Source organism: Lissotriton vulgaris, chromosome 4_1, assembly GCF_964263255.1.
Source record: "Lissotriton vulgaris chromosome 4_1, aLisVul1.2, whole genome shotgun sequence".
In the NCBI taxonomy this organism is placed as follows: Eukaryota; Metazoa; Chordata; class Amphibia; order Caudata; family Salamandridae; genus Lissotriton; species Lissotriton vulgaris.
The window spans coordinates 2,092,226,665-2,092,245,485 of NC_141691.1; the positions used below are offsets into that span (position 1 = coordinate 2,092,226,665).

Here is an 18,821-nt window from a genome sequence, read left to right on the forward strand (position 1 = left end):
AACACAGACCAATGTACCGGCGCCCTAATGGGGGAAATGTTGATAAAAACAGTACTGGGAGTGTCTGAAGGACAGCCATTCTAGTGAATCATCATGTAGAGGTAGTGACTACACAAACAGTTGGGCGCATCTTCCCAGCTGTGCTTGTACGTAGCATAAGGTTGCCTAAAAATGCCTGAGATCGTAGGACAGTAGGAGTAGGGTCACATTAACTAAAATTAGGGCAGTGATCCCATTATGGCAGTGCACTGGTTGTTCATGTGACATATCAGAATGCAGTGTGCAGTAGCACCTATAACACCTTTAACTGCAGTGCACCTGTGGTACATGTAAGATCTCACAGTGTAGTGCACCGGGGCTGAGTATAGCATTGCATCATAAAAACATTGTTTTGTAAGTGCTGAGCTAATACAGTGTGCTTCATCTCCAGCAGTGCTACATGACTCGCTAAGTAATAAACGTACTGTCCAAACTTCTAAAAAAAAAGATACACAACACAGTTCTTTGTTTTTTTAAAGCGGGGAAGGTATATCCTTACCAAGTGCATTAATGTTTAGCCGTTTATATAATGTATTATGTAATTTTATAAATATTATTTATAGGCATATCTGTACTATGGAAGGCCACCTTCAAATGCACACCACATCATTAAACTCCACAACACAAAATACCATTCCACATAATTACGCTCCAAAACACAGAATCCTACTCCACATAATTCCAATACACTCCTTACAGCATGATTACTATCCACATAATTCCACAACACACCATGTCACATAATTGCAATACACAAATCCACTCCACACCATACAATTCCACTCCACGCAATTACACAACTAACTAACCCAACCGACATAATTCCACAACACACCACATGCATACACCCCAAAATATATAAGTAAAAAACATTGCCATTTACAATGCCAATAGCTCCTACTCAACTAATGCGATACCTATTGCATTCCCGATGGTTGATTTTAACAGTGAACACAAATTTAGGGGTGCAGCACAGAAATCTACAACTTGAAATGCACTTAATCTGAAGACACAGGCCATTTATTCTGGTAAATGTTCTTTTTGATAAATGCATTACAATCCCTCTGTCCCTTTCCAGGCACACTCAGGCCAGAACCTTTCCATTTTACTTTACAGTTATCGATTGATGTCATTGCATTCCATTTTATTACAGAGCTTCTTTGTCTTATGCACTTATGTTACTGGCCACACTGGAATCATTTGAAATATTTTTATTTTGATATTTTATATTGATGTCATGTAGCTTTAAGGAGCATTCAAAAACATCACTTTTGTTGGAAGAGTAAAATGTGTAAGAAGATCAATGTACAGGGTGCCAAGGTCAGTACTTGAGGGGACACAACCTTTACAATTCAGTCATTACATTGCAGCATCCTTTACATCGCATGTCATTACAACGCAGCCATTACATCGCATGCCACTACAACACATCTCATTACAATGCATGTCACTACAACGCAGGCATTACATCACAAGTCATTACAATGCATACCATTACAATGCAAAGTACCCTTACCCTATCCAACACTTACCCTACTGTTGCACTCACTGGAGTTAGAATAGTAATTTGTACCCCTACACTATCCAACACTTACTCTACTGTTGCACTCACTGGAGTTAGAATAGTAATTGTTACCCCTATACTATTCAACACTTACCTTAAATGCGATGTAATGGTATGCATTGTAACGGTATGCGTTGTAAAGGTATAATGGGATGTAATGGAATGCATTGTAAAGGTAGTTTCTGAAAAGGCGATGTAATGGCATGCAATGTAAAAGAATGCGCTGTAAAGGATGTTGTAATGTAAAAACTGTGTTGTAAAGGCAGGCTTTGTAAATGTATACGTTGTAATGTCATACATTCAAACTTTAGACCGGAAAGTGGACCCCTTCCTATAGCGTGGTATGACTGAAACTCACCTGAAGCAAGTGATTAGTGTGTGCAGCTGCTGTCTGTGAGCAGGGCCAGCTGTGGTGTGAGTTGTTGGCAAAGAACAAAAGTCAGTTCAAGGTGAAGATTGAGCATGTTTAAACACACATTATTGGAGTCCCAACGCTGCACTTCCATGGTATTAATGCGCACATGATTGTCCTGTACCAGTAGAAACCCATTCTGCCTAGACATGCATATAGATACAGAAATGATAAGTGATTACCTTAGAACTCTACTTAGGTTGTAAAGAATACTTGGAAGTGTCCTGAAAAGGTGCGGTTTACAAGATTAGGTCACATTTAAGCAGTTCACATCTTTTATGTTTACTGTTCGGGGGTGTTGAGTCCTTGGTGCTGTTATTGAGAGGCCTCTGTTCGGGACGTTACCTCTTTCTTTCACATTTCTTAATTCCGTACCCTGAGGAAAATAAAGTAGGTGCAGAGTGTGGCAGTGAGTAAGTGTGAGTGTGGCAGTGAATAAGTCTGAGTGTGGCAGTGGATAAGAGTGACCGTTGTAGTGAATAGGCGTGAGTGTGGCAGCGAATACGAGTGAGAGTGGCAGTGAATAAGTGTGAGTGTGGCAGTGAATAAGTGTAAGTGTGGCAGACAATAAGTGTGAGTGTGGCAGTGAATAGGTGTGAGTGTGTCAGTGAATAAGAGTGGTCGCTGTAGTGAATAAGTGTGAGTGTGGCAGTGAATAAGTGTGAATGTGGCAGTGAATAACTGTGAGTGTGTCAGTGAATAAGTGTGATTATGGCAGAGAATAAGTGTGAGTGTGGCGGAGAATAACTGTAAGTGTAACAGTGAATAAGTGTGAGGGTGGCAGTGAATAAGTGTGAGTGTGGTAGATAATATGTGTGAGTGTGGCAGAGAATAAGTGTGATTGTAGCAGTGAATAAGTGTGAGTGTGGCAGTGAATAAGTGTGAGTGTAGCAGTGAATAAGTGTGTGTGTGGAAATGAATAAGGGTGAGTGTAGCAGTGAATAAGTGTGAATGTGGCAGTGAATAAGTGTTTAGTGAGGCAGTCAATAAGTGTGAGTGTGTCAGTGAATAAGTGTGAGTATGGCAGTGAATAAGTGTGAGTGTGGCAGTGAATAAGTGTGAGCCCAAGAGACATTTAACAGTGAAAATAAAAGTGGTTGAGCCAGGAAACCGTGGCCAGGGAGCTGCAGTTTTCTCTTTTATGTTCATGGCTGAAAATCAAATATCGTTGTCACTGAAGCTGCGATGGTGCTCAGTGTTGCCAGCACCTGCAGTGATCCCTTTAACACATTCAGTACACGTTTTAGGACACTCTTCTTGGCCTCTTCACGAGGAGTTGGTAGCTCTTTACTACTCTTCCCAGATCTCTCCCTTTCCTTCTTGATCTCTTTCTCCCTTCTCTGGATCTCCTCCTCCGCTTTCTGAAACATCTGTGTGGTGTAGCATAAGCCCCTGTTGTTGTCCACCATCCTCTGAACCATTGAGATCAGTGCCTGCACTTGCTGCTCCCTCACGGCCCCTTGAGCCCGGTTGTTGAATCCCAGGTAGCGGTTCCCGCAGCTCTTGAGCACCCCTTTTAGGTTGTTATCCGCATTTCTGATGTACTCTTCCAGGGTGACTCCATCAGCTTCCAGGTCATCCATCCGTGTAAAGAGGACAAGCATGAACCCTGCAGCCCTTTCTCCAAACAGAGTTTGGATGTCCTGTACGGCCCTCGCCTCCTCCAGGGTGAAACGACTAGCCTGGAGCACCAGGATAATAGCGTGGGGACCGGGGGCCGCCATCACGACACATTCAGCGATCTCCTGAGCAATTACTGTATTTGAAATTTGGGGATCGAACAGTCCAGGAGTGTCGACGACCACTATCTTGTGTCTGTTCCTCACACAGGACATTTCGTTGCATACATTTGTCATTGAATTTGGAGACACTCTAGAGTTGAACCCTCTCCGCCCGAGGATGGTGTTTCCTGTCGCACTTTTCCCAGTACCAGTTTTCCCGACCAGGACGATCCTCAGCTCACGGATCCCTGTGAAGAGACAATAGTACAGGTTATACATAGATCCACACAGCTCGCACAGGTCCACACAGCTCACATAGGTCACACACAGGTCATGCCTTTCAGAAGTGCTAAAACAGCAGTCAGATTTCTCAGAAGCATACACAACTCCACCTTGACCGTAGACTCCTAAGAGGCTGGAATTTGATTTGTTTTCTCCTTAGAATCTGACTAAGAAGGACCCAAATTGTTACAAGTTGAGTATAATTCGACACAAGCCACCAAGGTATGTCACGCGCCGAATAGCTGCGTGCATCTATTTTTTAACTTTTTGCAATAAACAAATAAGTATACCCCTATTTTGTATTTATACCTTTTAGATACAAACTGGGCTGGTGGTTTGTTACTCCTCCCCTATGATTTACTCAGAAATGGTAGGTTGTGTGCCTTAACAAATATCATTTCTAATGCCATTTTTTAATGTCAGTTTTTGCACAACCCACTCATAAAAATCCTCCTCTTTATTCCCCAGACTCCAAACTTCAAGGTGGTATCTGTTCATAAAATATTGCGTAGTAAGTCCATGCACTACCGCTCTAGTTCTCCCAACAAAATCGTACGACTGGAGACTTATTGGACATTGTTGTATGATGAGTTTGCTCCCCTACCAAGCAGCTCATTATCTGTATATCATACATGATTGGTCATAATCCACCTTTGACCCTCATTCTCTACTCCACAGTTTTGAATTTATATCTACCCTCTAAGGCTCATCCCTTCATGGGAGTGCTTAGCTGTAATTGGAACTGGTGAGTATGTACAATCAAATGATTAGATTGTTTAATAAATCACACACCTCAGTGATGGAACACATATGACTCATATATGATTCACCATCCCCCTAGGCTGTCCTCGTCCTGAGGAAGACCCGCTGTGACGCTCACCTATGTGTGCACAATCCAGGGTCGAAACATCAACGTTCAATTTAGTCTTTGTCCATCAGGTGTCCGGGCCCCAAGAACTAACTAGCTTATTTAGGGTTCATCGGAGACCATGTGTTAAAAAATTGGAAAGAATAGACTTAATTTCAGCTGTTTTTTATATTGCGCACATACCTGTATGTCTCTTATCACATGTGAATAATTACACTTAGTCACATATTCCACCTTGTTGCACTTTATTCACTTTATTTATATGTCTCTAATGTATTTTGTTGATTATTGAATTTAACAGCCCTACATGACTCAGAGTAAAAACTATCTTCATATCCAAAAATCATCCTCTTCTATGTGTGTTCCATCCTGAAGTCTAGAAAGAAATGTATGTTTCATTTGTGCCTGATTAATACTGCATAGATTTAAAGCAAATGTTCTACCCGGCAGAACCGTTTGTAGTTTATTACATGCATGCCCAGGTTCTGCGGCACACAGGGGTACCCCATTAACTCTGTTAGAGGTCAGCAGACCACCATGTCTGTAATTGTTTTTTAATAGAGCATTTTTTTTTTAAATGCTGACCGTTTTCCTAAAAAGAAAAATGGGAGGCATTTAAAAAGAGAAAAAAATGAAACTTTGCAGTTTTATTTTTACAGAGTAGGCAGCGGTCCATAGGACCACTGCCTGCTCCTAAAACATACATAATTAACATTCTCAAAAGTGAAGCAGTCCTCAAGGGACCACTTCCCATTTGCGAGTGGCTTACCACTAGTTTTAAACTGGTAGTAAAGTATTACTGTTTTGCTATTGGAATCTGGTTGCAAAACCTTATACATACCATTGTGACTGAGTGTTTGGGAGGGACACACCTTCCGCATACCAAATTGGTATTGGATAGCAAACGCGAATTGCGATTGGATAACAAGTCATATATTTATATACTAGCAGCCCGTCCCGACGTTGTCCGGGTATGAATTGCTGCCGGCCAGTAGTATATTGTTTTGTAGGATTTCGTTTTGATAGCACTTATTATCTGTGACAGGCCTATGAAACGCTCCGATTCACAGTGCACTGCTGATGCACGTAAGAGTGCGCGTTCAGTAGTGTGTGAACTCGAGTTTCCCTACTTTATTTTTCCTTGCAATATTATATAGCCCAAACTCGACAACAAGGCATGAGCACAATTTACATTACAGAAGAACACATTCATTTGTGGTAGGCACAGGGAGACAAAGTGATTTGCTTGGGATAACAGGATGTTGAGCTGATGCCGAGATTCGAACGTAGCTCCCCAGCTCTAAAGTTTGCAATTCTAGAACTTGTGGCGGGAGGTGTGTCTAAAAGTGTATGTCGGTGCTGGCCATCAATGAGAGAGACCTGTGCATTTTTCAAATGGGTGGTGAAAAAATATGAGTATGTTGCTGGAGATGTGGGCCGCCGTGCCACCAATGTACTTACCGGGGGAGGGTAAACACCCATTATTCCGCAACTTTCTTTCCGTATACCATTGCTCCGCATACTTTCATTACGAAAGTACCATGACTCCGCAAGGCCATTATAACGCATGACATTACATTTTATATGCTTTTACACGCATACATTTACAACGAAATTCGTTGTAAATGCATGAATGGTAAAAGCATGTTTTTTTTAATGTTTGGATAAGGTAAGTATGGGTATAGGGGTATATGTTTTGGGGTACTGAGGTATATGTTTTGGGGTGTTTGGGTATTTTAAGGGTTCAGAAATAGTTTTGGGTTATGGGGTACAGGTGTAGTTTTAGGGTTTAGGGATAGGTATGGGTTTTGGGGTACAGGGGTATTTTTAGGGTTCAGGGCTAGGTTTGCGTTTTGGAGTACAGGGGTATTTTTAGCGTTCAGGGGTAGGTTTGGGTTTTGGGGTACAGGGGTATTTTAAGGGTTCAGGTCTAGGTTTGGGTTTTGAGGTACAGGGGTATTTTTAGGGTTCAGGGCTAGGTTTGGGTTTTGGGGTACAGGGGTATTTTAGGGTTCAGGGCTAGGTTTGGGTTTTGGGGTACAGGGTTTTTTTTGGGTTCAGGGCTAGGTTTGGGTTTTGGGGTACAGGCCCACAAGGGACTACTTTCCTGGCACGGTTCTTTTACCATTTAAATGAATATGGTGGGCGTCTGCATAGCCTATGTCCTTCTACTGCAACTGCCCTTTCCAACGCTGTATTGGGTGTTGCGATTGGTGCTGTGGTTCTTGAGATTACCCGCCTCAAAGGTTTGGACTCTCTCTTTATTATATTAGTATGGATATTATATATTTATATATTTACTATATATAAATAAGTTATATATTTATTATATATTTTGAAAAGCCTTTTTGTGGTGGGAAACAGCCGGAATCTGTGAATCAGACCGTTTGTGATTGAAAAAACCTTGGTACATCTTGCCCTATGTTTAGCGGAACAAAATTGAATTATAAAGCCAATTGGGTTGAAGCTGTTTTGTAGGGCTGGCTTTGTTTCCCAGTCTGGCCGTGCTTTTATGTATGATTAGCACACTCAAATATAGTACTAGGAATTGGGGACATGAAATTTAAAGTACTTATCTTAAAATCCTAGTCTAGTGCATAATACATGAATGTTTTTACAGAATGAGAAAATAAATGCAGCAAAACATGTCAGGGACATGGGAAACACGAGAAAGATTTCTAAGAATTTTTTCAAGTTTTTCACATGCTAACAACCTGAAACTTTCTGAAAGTGCTATGCTAAGTTATGCCTAAAAAATCAAACAAGAAGCCATTCCCTTGAGCTTGTTAAGATAGATTTTACAGTATACCTTAGGATAGTGAGCTATGCCTACACTGCTATAAGAGCTCTGCCAAGGATGCAAGCATATGCTAGAGGGTGAAGGACCTTTTCTGCATGGCTTCTGAAATCCACCTTCCAACTGAAGGTGTTTTCTTGGCAATATGGTACAAAAAGGGGTGGTAATGGACGGAGCATCTGAACCAATCAAACACTCACACCCAGTCAAAAGATCTGGGTTTAATCCATCACCGTTCTTTAGCCCACTCTGCCACCCCAGTTCAGACATGGCTATATGCAAATCAGTCTGACCCTGTGCCTCATGGGAACAGTCCAGCCCGAACTGCCAAGCCATGCCTTCCCTGGACCGGAAACAAGCTTCCAAGGACCGGTTTCTGGCATTCCAGCCGTCTTCAGCCTGGCTTGCTTGAATCCAGTGGCAAAGTGAGCAAGGGACTCACGTATGAGCATACCCTGCCACACTTATGGCGGCCCAAAGCGGTACGAGTGGGCTGGGTATGCTCAGACGTGAGTCCCGGGTTCTCCACATCACTGGAGTCAAGCTATCCAGGCTGAAGAAGGCTGATAGCCAGAAACCGGTGCTTGGATGCTTGATTGCGGTCTAGGAAAGACATGGCTTGGTAGTTCGGGCTGGGCTGTTCCCCTGAGGCACAGGGTCAAGGCTGATTTGCATATAGCCATTGTTTGACTCACTAAGCATCAATACCAAAAAATCCCTGTACCCTAGGCTCGGATTAGTATTCATCTAATGAGGCATATCACTATGCTGTAAGTTATCCAATTTAATTCCTGCACACTCGCCTACTAGAACTTTGTGTTAGGCGTTTATCTTCAAATGCCAAACCGTCCAAAACAAATCATTGTTTCATTGAACATAAAAACAAGGGGGGAGAATCCAGAACTGCTTTTCAACTCGACACAACCACCAGTGACTGCTCAACTGAGACAGTATGCAATCCCACACTTAGAACAAAACAGACATAAAAAATGTGTGGTGAGGAGGAAGGCACCTCACGGGAGAACAGCCTCGGGCTGTTTGGCAGATGTTTACCAGTTTCTTGCCCCTTTCTTATCATCGGTCGCCTTACCTCCTCAAAATAAAGTGTCCAAAGAAAATGAACCATAAGTGTTTTGTGCAAACAGACAGGTGCAAGACAAAACCATCCAAGGACTCTCTCCTTAGTACAGAAAAAGTGATTAAAATCGGCAGTCACACCAAAGTTACAAATGTATTATTAGTTATGGTGTGTGCCAGGTGAATTAAAAAGGTTGGCAGCTTAATATCGCATACCAATACCCACAGCCAACATGTTTCACTGCCCTACAAACTTATCGGCAGATTAATAAGGGCTCACCACTTGGTCACTGCACCAGTATTGGACATCATCATAGTGGAAACCTTATCCAGCCATATCCTCTAATACCAGCTGGAAGAGGAAGAGACTGTACTGTCGATTGTATCATCAATCGTACACATGGGCACCAGGACCGGAACTCATCCAAAGAAAGATATGGCTTGGTAGTTCAGGCTGGACTGTTCCCATGAGGCACAGGGTCAAGGCTGATTAGCATATAACCATTGCCTGACCTAGGGTGGTGTGGAGTGCAAAAAAACAATGGATTTAGGCCCAGATCTTTGTACTGGGATGAATGTAAGACATTGTTCTGCATTCTCTCCATCAACTGTGTTTTTTGCAATTTTCACCCCGAGTGGGCTGGGTATGCTCAGACGTGAGTCCCAGGCTCTCCACATCACTGGAGTCAAGCTATCCAGGCTGAAGAAGGCTGATAGCCAGAAATCGGTCCTTGGATGCTTGATTCCGGTCTAGGAAAGACATGGCTTGGTAGTTCGGGCAGGACTGTTCCCATGAGGCACAAGGTCAAGGCTGATTTGCATATAGCCATTGTCTGACCTAGGGTGGTGTGGAGTGCAAAAAAACGATGGATTTAGGCCCAGATCTTTGTACTGGGGTGAATGTATGACATTGTTCTGCATTCTGTCCATCTACTGTGTTTTTTGCTTGACAATACAGCATGAACTCTGCTGATAATGCTAGTGTGACAACCTCTCCCAAATAATGGTCAAACACCTGGGTGTACTTACGATTCACCACTGATTTTATCTCTTTTTTATGAAACTTAAAGGGCTCAAAGACACTAAAGGATATTTAGGTCTGAATTAACATGATGCAAAATATGGCATCTCTATCCACACACTGATCTTAAGCAATAAATAGAATTGCAACAGTAAGGGGCCATAATGCAATTGAAGGGTTCAATAATAAAAACAACATCACATGTCAGCCTAGATAGTGGGGAGCAATAATGATATTACCATTTCTTGTATTTCGAGGAACTTCAGACTTTGTATAAAGAAGGCTATAAACAGGAATTAATGGGAACTTTTATGGCATTCACAATAATCTGACATAAATGTAGTCTTCCCCAACTCCTGAAAGAACATAAGCCTGGCATCGAGTCACATGATTTACAAATTTCACTTTACCTTCATTTCTTAAACAAAAAATAAGTGAGCATTCAGAAAGCTTGTGTGTCCTAAAAGCTGCATTTCATTCTTCCACGGTTTCCATGCAGTTTGTGTGCATTAATCATTTGTCATTGGCTAGAATTACACACACATTACTGCTTCCATTTGTCCTCAAGAATATACACTGATCATGTGTTCCTTGCGCTTTCCTGACTGTGTGGACTGTTCCTTGCTCGAGTGCTATAAACACTAGTACTCACTATGATCACTCCACCACTGGTTACTCTCTCCCTGAGTGGGGTGGGTATGCCCAGACATGGGTTCCATGCTCTCCATCCCACTGGAGTCAAGCTATGTTGGCTGATGAGAGCTGAAAGCCCAAAACCGGTCCTAGGATGCTTGTTTCTAGTCCAGGGAGGACCTGGCTTGGCAGTTCGGGCTGGACTGTTCCCATTGGTTGCAGGGTCACAAATGATATGCATATGGCTGGGTCCATACTGGAATGGCATGGTGAGTAAAAAAACTATGGATTTAGGCCCAGATCTCTGTATTGGGGCGATTGTAGGACATTGTTCTGCTTTCTGTCCATCAACTGTTTGTTTTCCTCTCTCCCCTGGCCCTTATGTTTTAAATCATGTGTCTATGAAGATTGAGCAAGGTCCTGCATATGTGTTAAATCTCTGTCATTTTAGTTGCTGTAACCTCACAATTACATTACCTAGATGTGCCTTAATACTCTGTTATCTTTTTTAGTTAAATAACTGCTTTGAGGATTTGGTTTAGGATTCAAAAGCCATTTGGGGATTTGGTTCATCTGTGTCCTAAGTTATAGGCTCGAAAAACTAAATTTAACTTGAAGAAAGAACGTGAAAGCGTGTGTTGGCCATTCTTTTATCACTGGACATTACATGGAGATAAACAGCATTTACAACGACAGCCAAACCTCCCGCTGAAGGTTCAACGTCTCCATTACAACTAATGCAGCTTTACCATGCATTCCTTTACCAAGCATGTCCTTACAACGGCACGCCATAGGGAAAGTGATGCTGGATTTCAAAGGTTAACGCTTTCCCTTCTGTTGTATAGACTGGGGTTGGACTAGTAAATTATACTGGTGCAAATTCCAGCTCTTTCCCTAAGGCAAGTGGTTGTAACCATATGCGTAATAAAGGAATGTGTGGTGAGGTTCCGTGACAATTATAAGTGGTGTGTTCGACTCGTTCGAATATGGACGAGTTTGGTATCTATGAACCGCAAATGACGAGTTTAGTGGGGGTACGCGTTTTCGCTACACTAGCTTGAACCGTTCGTCCTATTCGTGGGTTTCTTCATCTGAACCCACGGGTTCCATTTTAGATACGGCATCCATTTTGTCTCTTGCCCTCAAGTAGCCAGCGAACGGACACTGTCCGCTTCGTGACACTGGGATTCCCAAACTCTTGCGGAAGACACGTGTTCCTTTGAGGGCTTCTTTATGATGAGGGGGATGATACTGTAAAGGCAGATGGCACCGCTGGAGGCTCATCTTGCCGTGCCGGTCTATTGTTTCAGCCGTGCATTCATTAGGCATGACTCCTTTGATCCTGCAATCGTGTCTCCGATATCGACCCATACACTCTTTTCAAACTGCTGTCTATCTTTGTCTTCACTTGCACCTGTTTCTGACTCTTTCCTTAAACTCGTTTACAGCTGGAATGGAATGTACTTAATGGTGGGATAACGTACTTTTACAGTTGGGAACCGGCGATGCTACTGTAATTATGTTCCGGGACTCTGGATACATGAAAGCAACCCTTTTGAAGTTTACTGTGGGAACTGAGTTGTAACCTTTTGTTCACCATGTTGTGCTATGACCAAAAACTGTATAAAATGAGCGATCCACTGTTGCAATTTTAAGCAGTCTCCTAGAACCTACATGCGTTGTACTTCTTGTGACTTCTGTGTTCCCTGCAGTAAATAAACCTCGATCTTTGACGCCGAAGGAAGTGTCCCGTGTCTCTGTAATTTGTACGCCGGAACAGGTAACCCACGAAGGTTTCAGGTGTTGTCCCCTGGCACCGCTGGGCCTTAGAATAGCCCAGTCCTTCAGTTGGCGCCCAAGGTGGGGCGACATCAGCGGTACCGGTCCAAAGCCCGACGAACGTGAGGAACTTCGTGTGAAATCTCCGAGGGAAGGTGCACCCCGCTTCATCGATCCTGTTGTCGAAATAAGTGGTCCAAAGACTTTTCCCGCGAAGATCCCCGCCTCCTGACGGCTGTGACGGACTGATGCCCTGACTGTCGACCTGTTTTGGCGCCTGGCGTAGTCCTTTGTACAGCGAGACGATTGACGGGCCTTCCTGGTGACGCCATTGCTCTTTCAGTTAAGTATTTGTGGGTCGCTCCCAGAGTCCTTGGTTGTTGTTGAAACTTGGTTGTTTGCATGATTCCATTGCATTTGTGGTTTTTAGTATTTGGTTCTTAGTTGTTGGGTTTTATTTGATGATTGCAATTGCCAAAAACCGAGGGTTTTGCATTTTTGCGACGATATCGTAATTCGATAACCCTTGAAGTTTGTGAAACTCGGTTAGTGTGCACGATGCCTGGCCGTAGTACTTTGTTTAGTTGCTTTAAAAGTTGTGGTGCGGATTCCCGATTGGAGGACTCATGTCCGATACCTCCAGTTGGAACTCTGGTCTATGAGTTATATAGTCGCCATGGAGTGGGTCCTATCGCATATAATGATTATTGGATCCGCTATACTAAAGATGATGGTGTCCTTAGTTGGCCACCTCATGGTAGTTTCGAAACAGCAATTTTGGATAATCTCGAGGCAAAATTGTTCAAAAAGAAGTCTAGGCCGGCCATGTTTGATTCCTTTTGGTTATGGCGTAAAGAGGCCAAGCAGAAAGAAATCAAACAGCTTAAAAGAAATAAGAGGGAAGGTATCGTTACGACGATGAGAAATGCAGAGCAGTTTCAGCGAGACAAAGAAGAGAAGGAAAAGGAAGTTTTTGATAGACTGCAACGTATGGCGGTGGATAAGTGTTATCCTGTTTTACCATCGAGTACTGATAAGAAGGGAGAGGGAGCGGTAGAGGACCCTTTGTTGTCCTACCTACTGAAGTCACCACCTCCATATGCACAGGATACTACAGCTCCTGTGGTTCCTCCTGTTCTTCAACTTGTTGTTCCGGCAGCTGCTGGTCAGCCTGTCGCTGGTCTTGTCCTTCCAAATCCTCTTGTTCCTCAAGTTGTCCCTATTGCCTTACCTGCTCCTGTTCCTACTGCTCCACTGCCTATACCTTCTCAGTCTACTGTTCCCGCTACTTCTGCTCTCTTGGCTACTCCTACTGCTCCTACTGCTCCTGTGTTTAGTCCCCATGTTGTTGCCCCTGTACTTCTCTCCTCTTCTCCGTCTGTTCGTAGTCGCATACCTAATGCTGTTGCTAATCTTTACTCTCCGTTTGGACCGATCCTTGGGTCCGAAGTTTCTGATGTCCCTCAACATCGGAGTCAAATCCCTGGTGGTAGGGAGAGTGATACGTTAATAAAAATGGCGCGAAATTGGATTAGGTATCCCGTTAAAAATACCCCGCGCATAATTTTTGAGACCTTCTCTCCGTGCTATAGAACATCTTCTATCTTTTCGGCCTACTGTAATACCTCGAGCACTGTTTAAAGACGAAACTGAGGAGTGGATGGCAACACCTGGTCAGTATCCTATGCGAGAAGTTCCCCCAGTGTGGATGCCAGGTGATGCTACTGTTAATCCTGCTATTTGGCCACACTTCCAGAGAGTCTGGATACACCTCCCATGGAAGCGGTCGGAAATTTTGCAGGTAAAACAAACTTTGCCTGACCCCCGCAAAAATCCTGCAGGTTATTACAAAGAGTTGTCCCAATTAGTTGATGCTACTAATATGAACCTTGCCGATATCGACATGTTGTTCGGTAACGTAGTACCTCAACCAATTTGGGCTAAAATCCGTCAAGAGAATCACGTAGCCGAGTTGGGCGGTGATTGGGCTGCTCTTGCGGCGGCCGACGGGTGACAAGTTGGTGGGGCTAAGCCTGAACAGCTTATTGAGAATTTGCCCCAGAGGATTATTACACTTATGAAGACACTTATGCCAGCAATGAGAGTTAATTGGGATAAACTGTCTGCGTGCAAGCAAAAGAAGGATGAGAGTGTCTCCGATTTCTTTACAAGATTTGAGGAGGCATTCATCGATCACAGTGGTCAAGACATGAGCACTGAGGGAGGTCAGTGATTGTTCGTTGATAAATTTGTATTGAATCTGTTGCCTGACCTTAGCAACAAATTGAAAATTCTGAAAGTTCGTGGGCTGTTTCTACTTCTGCTCAGATATTAGCTACGGCTCAATATTACGAAAATAGGGAAAAGGAGGAAAATGATCGTGCGGATAAGAAAACAAAGGATCTCAAAACAAAAGTTTTATTACAGCAAGCGTATCCTCCGCGCTAGAATCAGAATGATTCTCAGCAGCAAAATAGATCTCAATCACAGTTTTCTAGGTCGCAGTCGTGTAATGACTCTTCCACGCCGAGATCTATGCTCGGATATAATCAATGTGCATACTGTAGAGGTGAGGGCCATTTGAAGTTTGATTGTCCAGTTTTGCGCAACCGAAATAGTGGTGGTTCGGCTAGAGGAGGTCGTAGTGGTCCTCAACAGGCTTCGCGAGGTAGAGGTCGTGGTGTTACTCAAAATCAAAATGAGCGTTCTAATAATTCATCTGATTCTAACAATTGTTTTGATCAGCGTGGTTCCTCGTCAGGTAGATCTGCACAGTATCATGTGGATGACTGTTACATCGAGCATGATATTGATGACGGTAATTACTAGGACAGCCACAGACAAAGAGAGGGAGTAGTATCAGTTCCGGTTGATCAGAGAGGGCCTTACGTCGCAGTTGCCACATCGGGCGTAGTTGAGCCTTTTCTGTTGGACACTGGTGCAGCGATAAGTTCCATCATGCATTCGAAACTCCCTGGCGCACCTTTGTCTGGCTTAACGAATGTTTCCGTTGGATTCTCTGGCGCCCCCGTTAGCAATCCAGTTTCTAGTTCTTTGCCCCTCACAATTGGGCCTCGTGAGCTGAAAGCTCCTTTCATTTTGACTACTGGTTGTGGTGAGAATCTTTTGGGCCTGGATTTGCTGAAGCGGTTATATGCGACCCTGTACTGTTCTCCTGCGGGAGTGGAACTTACATTGGGTCAGAGAGTGATCTCTCCTATGTATTTGTCAACTGATAAGCTCCCACCGGAATTGAGTTCTCTTCCTAAGTCTTTGTGGGCAACAGGTCCCAATGATGTGGGCTTGTTGGACATATCACCTTATGTTGTCCAATTAAAATCAAATGTGCGATTACCACGTATTCCCCAGTATCGTATCTCTCTTGATGGTGAACGAGCGTTGTTAGCGATCATCTATGACTTGATCAAGAAAGATGTTATTGAGGAGACTCGAGGAAACGTGTGTAATAGTCCTGTGTTACCTATTCTGAAACGCACTGATCCATCTAAGCCTCCTGTGTATCGTTTTGTTATTGATTTACGGGAGGTGAATAAAATTGTGATTCCACAATTTCCTGTGGTGCCTGACATTACGGCTTTACTGACTCTGATTCCAGCCTCTGCTTCTTGGTTCTCAGTGATCGATCTGAAGAATGCTTTCTTTAGCATTCCGATTGCTGAGGAAAGCAGAGATCTATTCGGTTTCTCATTAGGTGGTCGCAGCTTTAGGTTTAAACGCGCTCCTCAGGGCTATTGTGAGAGTCCATCGATCTACAGTCAAGCCCTGAAGAGTCAACTTGATGCGTTTGTGTTACCGGCTGGTGCGGCTTTGATTCAATATGTTGATGACTTGTTAGTGGCTGCAGACACCAAAGAGATTTGCAAAACCGCTACAGTATCGCTATTACAGCATCTCTGTGACTTACATCATAAGGTGTCACCTTCTAAGCTGCAATATTGTTGTCAAGAAGTAACCTATCTAGGTCACTTATTGTCAAAGGAGGGAAGAAGGTTGACCCCAGAGAGAATTGCAGCGATCGCTCGAATGACTGTGCCAACAACTCAGAGAGATGTGCGTGCCTTTCTAGGTATTACGTCATACTGCAGGCAATGGATTCCAAATTTTTCATTGCTAGCGAAGCCATTGGTAGCCCTCACGTGCAAGGATGTTCCAACTCCTTTGCCATGGACTGAAGAGTGTCGGAAAAGTTTTTCTGAATTGCGTGATGCGTTGTGTTCGGCCCATGTGTTAGGTACTCCTGACTACAGCAAGCCGTTTACACTATACGTTCACGAGAGAGAGGGTTGTGCGTTGATTGTTTTGACGCAACAATTTGGCGGTAAGCAGCATCCATGGGCATATTTTTCCTCGACCTTGGACCCAGTAGCTAGAGCGTTGCCGAGTTGTCTAAGAGCGACAGCGGCAGCTGCGGCGTCCATTCGACAATCTGCAGGATTGGTCATGGATAATATGCTTAAGGTAATGGTTCCGCATGCAGTTGACACTCTCTTAAATCGTACAAAGACTCAACACTTGACGAGCGCAAGGTTGTCCGGTTATGAGTTGACGCTTTTGGCAAGTCATATACAAATAAAGCACTGTAATGTACTAAACCCGGTGATGTTGTTGCCAACTCATATGGAATCAGATGATGTACCACCACATGATTGCTATTTGCGAAACGAGGAAGAAACGAAGGGTCGTGCTGACCTAAAAAACACTCCATTGGCAGATCCCGATGGTACTTTGTATGTTGATGGTTCGTGTTTTAAGTTGCCGAATGGTGATGTGACAACTGCGTATGCTGTGGTGACATTGAGTACGGTTGTGGAAACTGCGAGATTGAGTCAGAATTCCGCGCAGGCGGCAGAGTTGATTGCGTTGACGAGAGCGTGTGTTTTGTCGAAGGGAAAGCGAGTGAATGTGTTTACTGATAGTCAATACGCCTTTGGCGTTGCACATAGCTTTGGTCGATTGTGGAGAGAAAGAGGATTTATGACATCGCATTGGAACAAAGATCCAACACGGACAGCTCGTGAACGATCTTTTAGATGCACTTACATTGCCTAAGCAGGTGGCGATTATTAAATGCAGCGCGCACCAAAAGGTGACGGATGATGTTGGTCATGGTAATGCATTTGCGGATGAGATTGCTAAAGAGACAGCCAAGAACCTTGCAACCCGGATGTATGTTACGAGTCCAGTAAGGTGGCCGGCAGAGACTGGTATGTGTGAGGACACTGTTGAGAGCGTGAAAGTGATTCAGAATGAGGCTACCGAAACTGAAAAGACTAAGTGGAAAGAAAGCACGGGAAAGTTAGATGCGCATGGATGTTGGATTGATCTGTCGGAAAGTCAGAGATGGATGTTGCTGGATGCATATGTGCTAGCCGTTGTGACTATGGCTCACGGCTTGTCACATATTAGCGTGAAAGGTATCTGCAAGTTGCTGTCCCCTGTATGGAAGAATGATGGTATCGCTAAGTGTGCTGAGAGAGTGGTTAAGAATTGTGTGGTATGTATGATGTACAATCCCGGCAAGGGCACCCCCACTCCACCCGGCCATTTTGCTCCTCCTACATGTCCCTTTGAGGTTATCCCACTGGACTTCATCCATATGGAGAGATGTAATAACTTGAAGTACGTTTTAATTGTGGTTTGCGCGTTTTCCAGATGGATCGAAGCCTATCCTCTCAAAGATAATACTGCCCTGTCCACAGCGAAAGTCCTACTGAAGGAATACTTTCCTCGGTATGGAATGCCACGGATTGTATGGTCAGATAACGGAAGTGAGTTTGTGGGGAGTGTGATGAAGAGTGTGTGTAAGGGCCATGGAATTAGACAAAAATTCCACAGTGCCAACCATCCCCAGTCAGCAGGTTTAGTTGAAGGGTACAATGGTACTCTGAAACTAAAGCTTGCTAAGATCCAAGCTACGACTGGTTTGTCATGGCCTGATGCCCTGCCTCTGGCTCTCTTGTCGACCAGGGCGACTGTACACTCTCGAGTAGGGCTTAGCCCATATGAGATTGTGTTCGGACGTCCTGCGAATGTTTGGGGAGTCCCTAGGCCTAAGGCCTTCGATAGTCTTGAATACCCAATGTTAATTGATTATCTTCATGATCTGACTGCTAAACTGAGGTTGATTCATCAACAGGTCTTTGAAGCACTGCCGGCACAGACAGAGGGTCCCGGACATCGGCTCCAACCGGGTGACTGGGTGGTTACCCGTAATTTCGGCAGGAAGCGCAATTTGGAGCCGAGATTCGTGGGCCCATTTCAGGTTCTCCTTGCCACAAGAACTGCAGTTCGTCTGGAAGGCCGGAAAAATTGGGTGCATGCCACCCACACCAAAAAGGTGCCTATACCTTTACCTGCAGATTCCTGGGTGAGGACCGGCATTGCCGCAACGGAGACAGAGACCGCAACTAAATTTGTGCCGTTCAGTGATGCTCAACCTGTAGGAGACACTTCATTGCAGTCAGATACATTTGTTGAACCTTTGTCATTGGAGAAATCGAGACTTGAACTATCATCTGATCGACAGGACTCTGTTTCGCAACCTGATCAATTATTCGAAGAGCAGACTCGTCCTGGAAGAAGCAGATATTTTCTTCGTTCTCACAAC

The 18,821-nt window shown here is 43.9% G+C and overlaps 1 protein-coding gene across 1 annotated transcript in view; it reads right to left on the minus strand.

The window, feature by feature from the left end:
• Nucleotides 1–991: 991 nt before the first annotated feature.
• LOC147725106 (GTPase IMAP family member 4-like) overlaps nt 992–18,821 on the minus strand; it is a 98,410-nt gene continuing 80,580 nt past the window's right edge. The window contains exon 3 of the mRNA XM_086966543.1: nt 992–3,984. Within this exon, the coding sequence (XP_086822669.1) occupies nt 3,161–3,984 (824 nt within the window). The 3' untranslated portion in view covers nt 992–3,160. The remainder of the gene's footprint in view (nt 3,985–18,821) is intronic.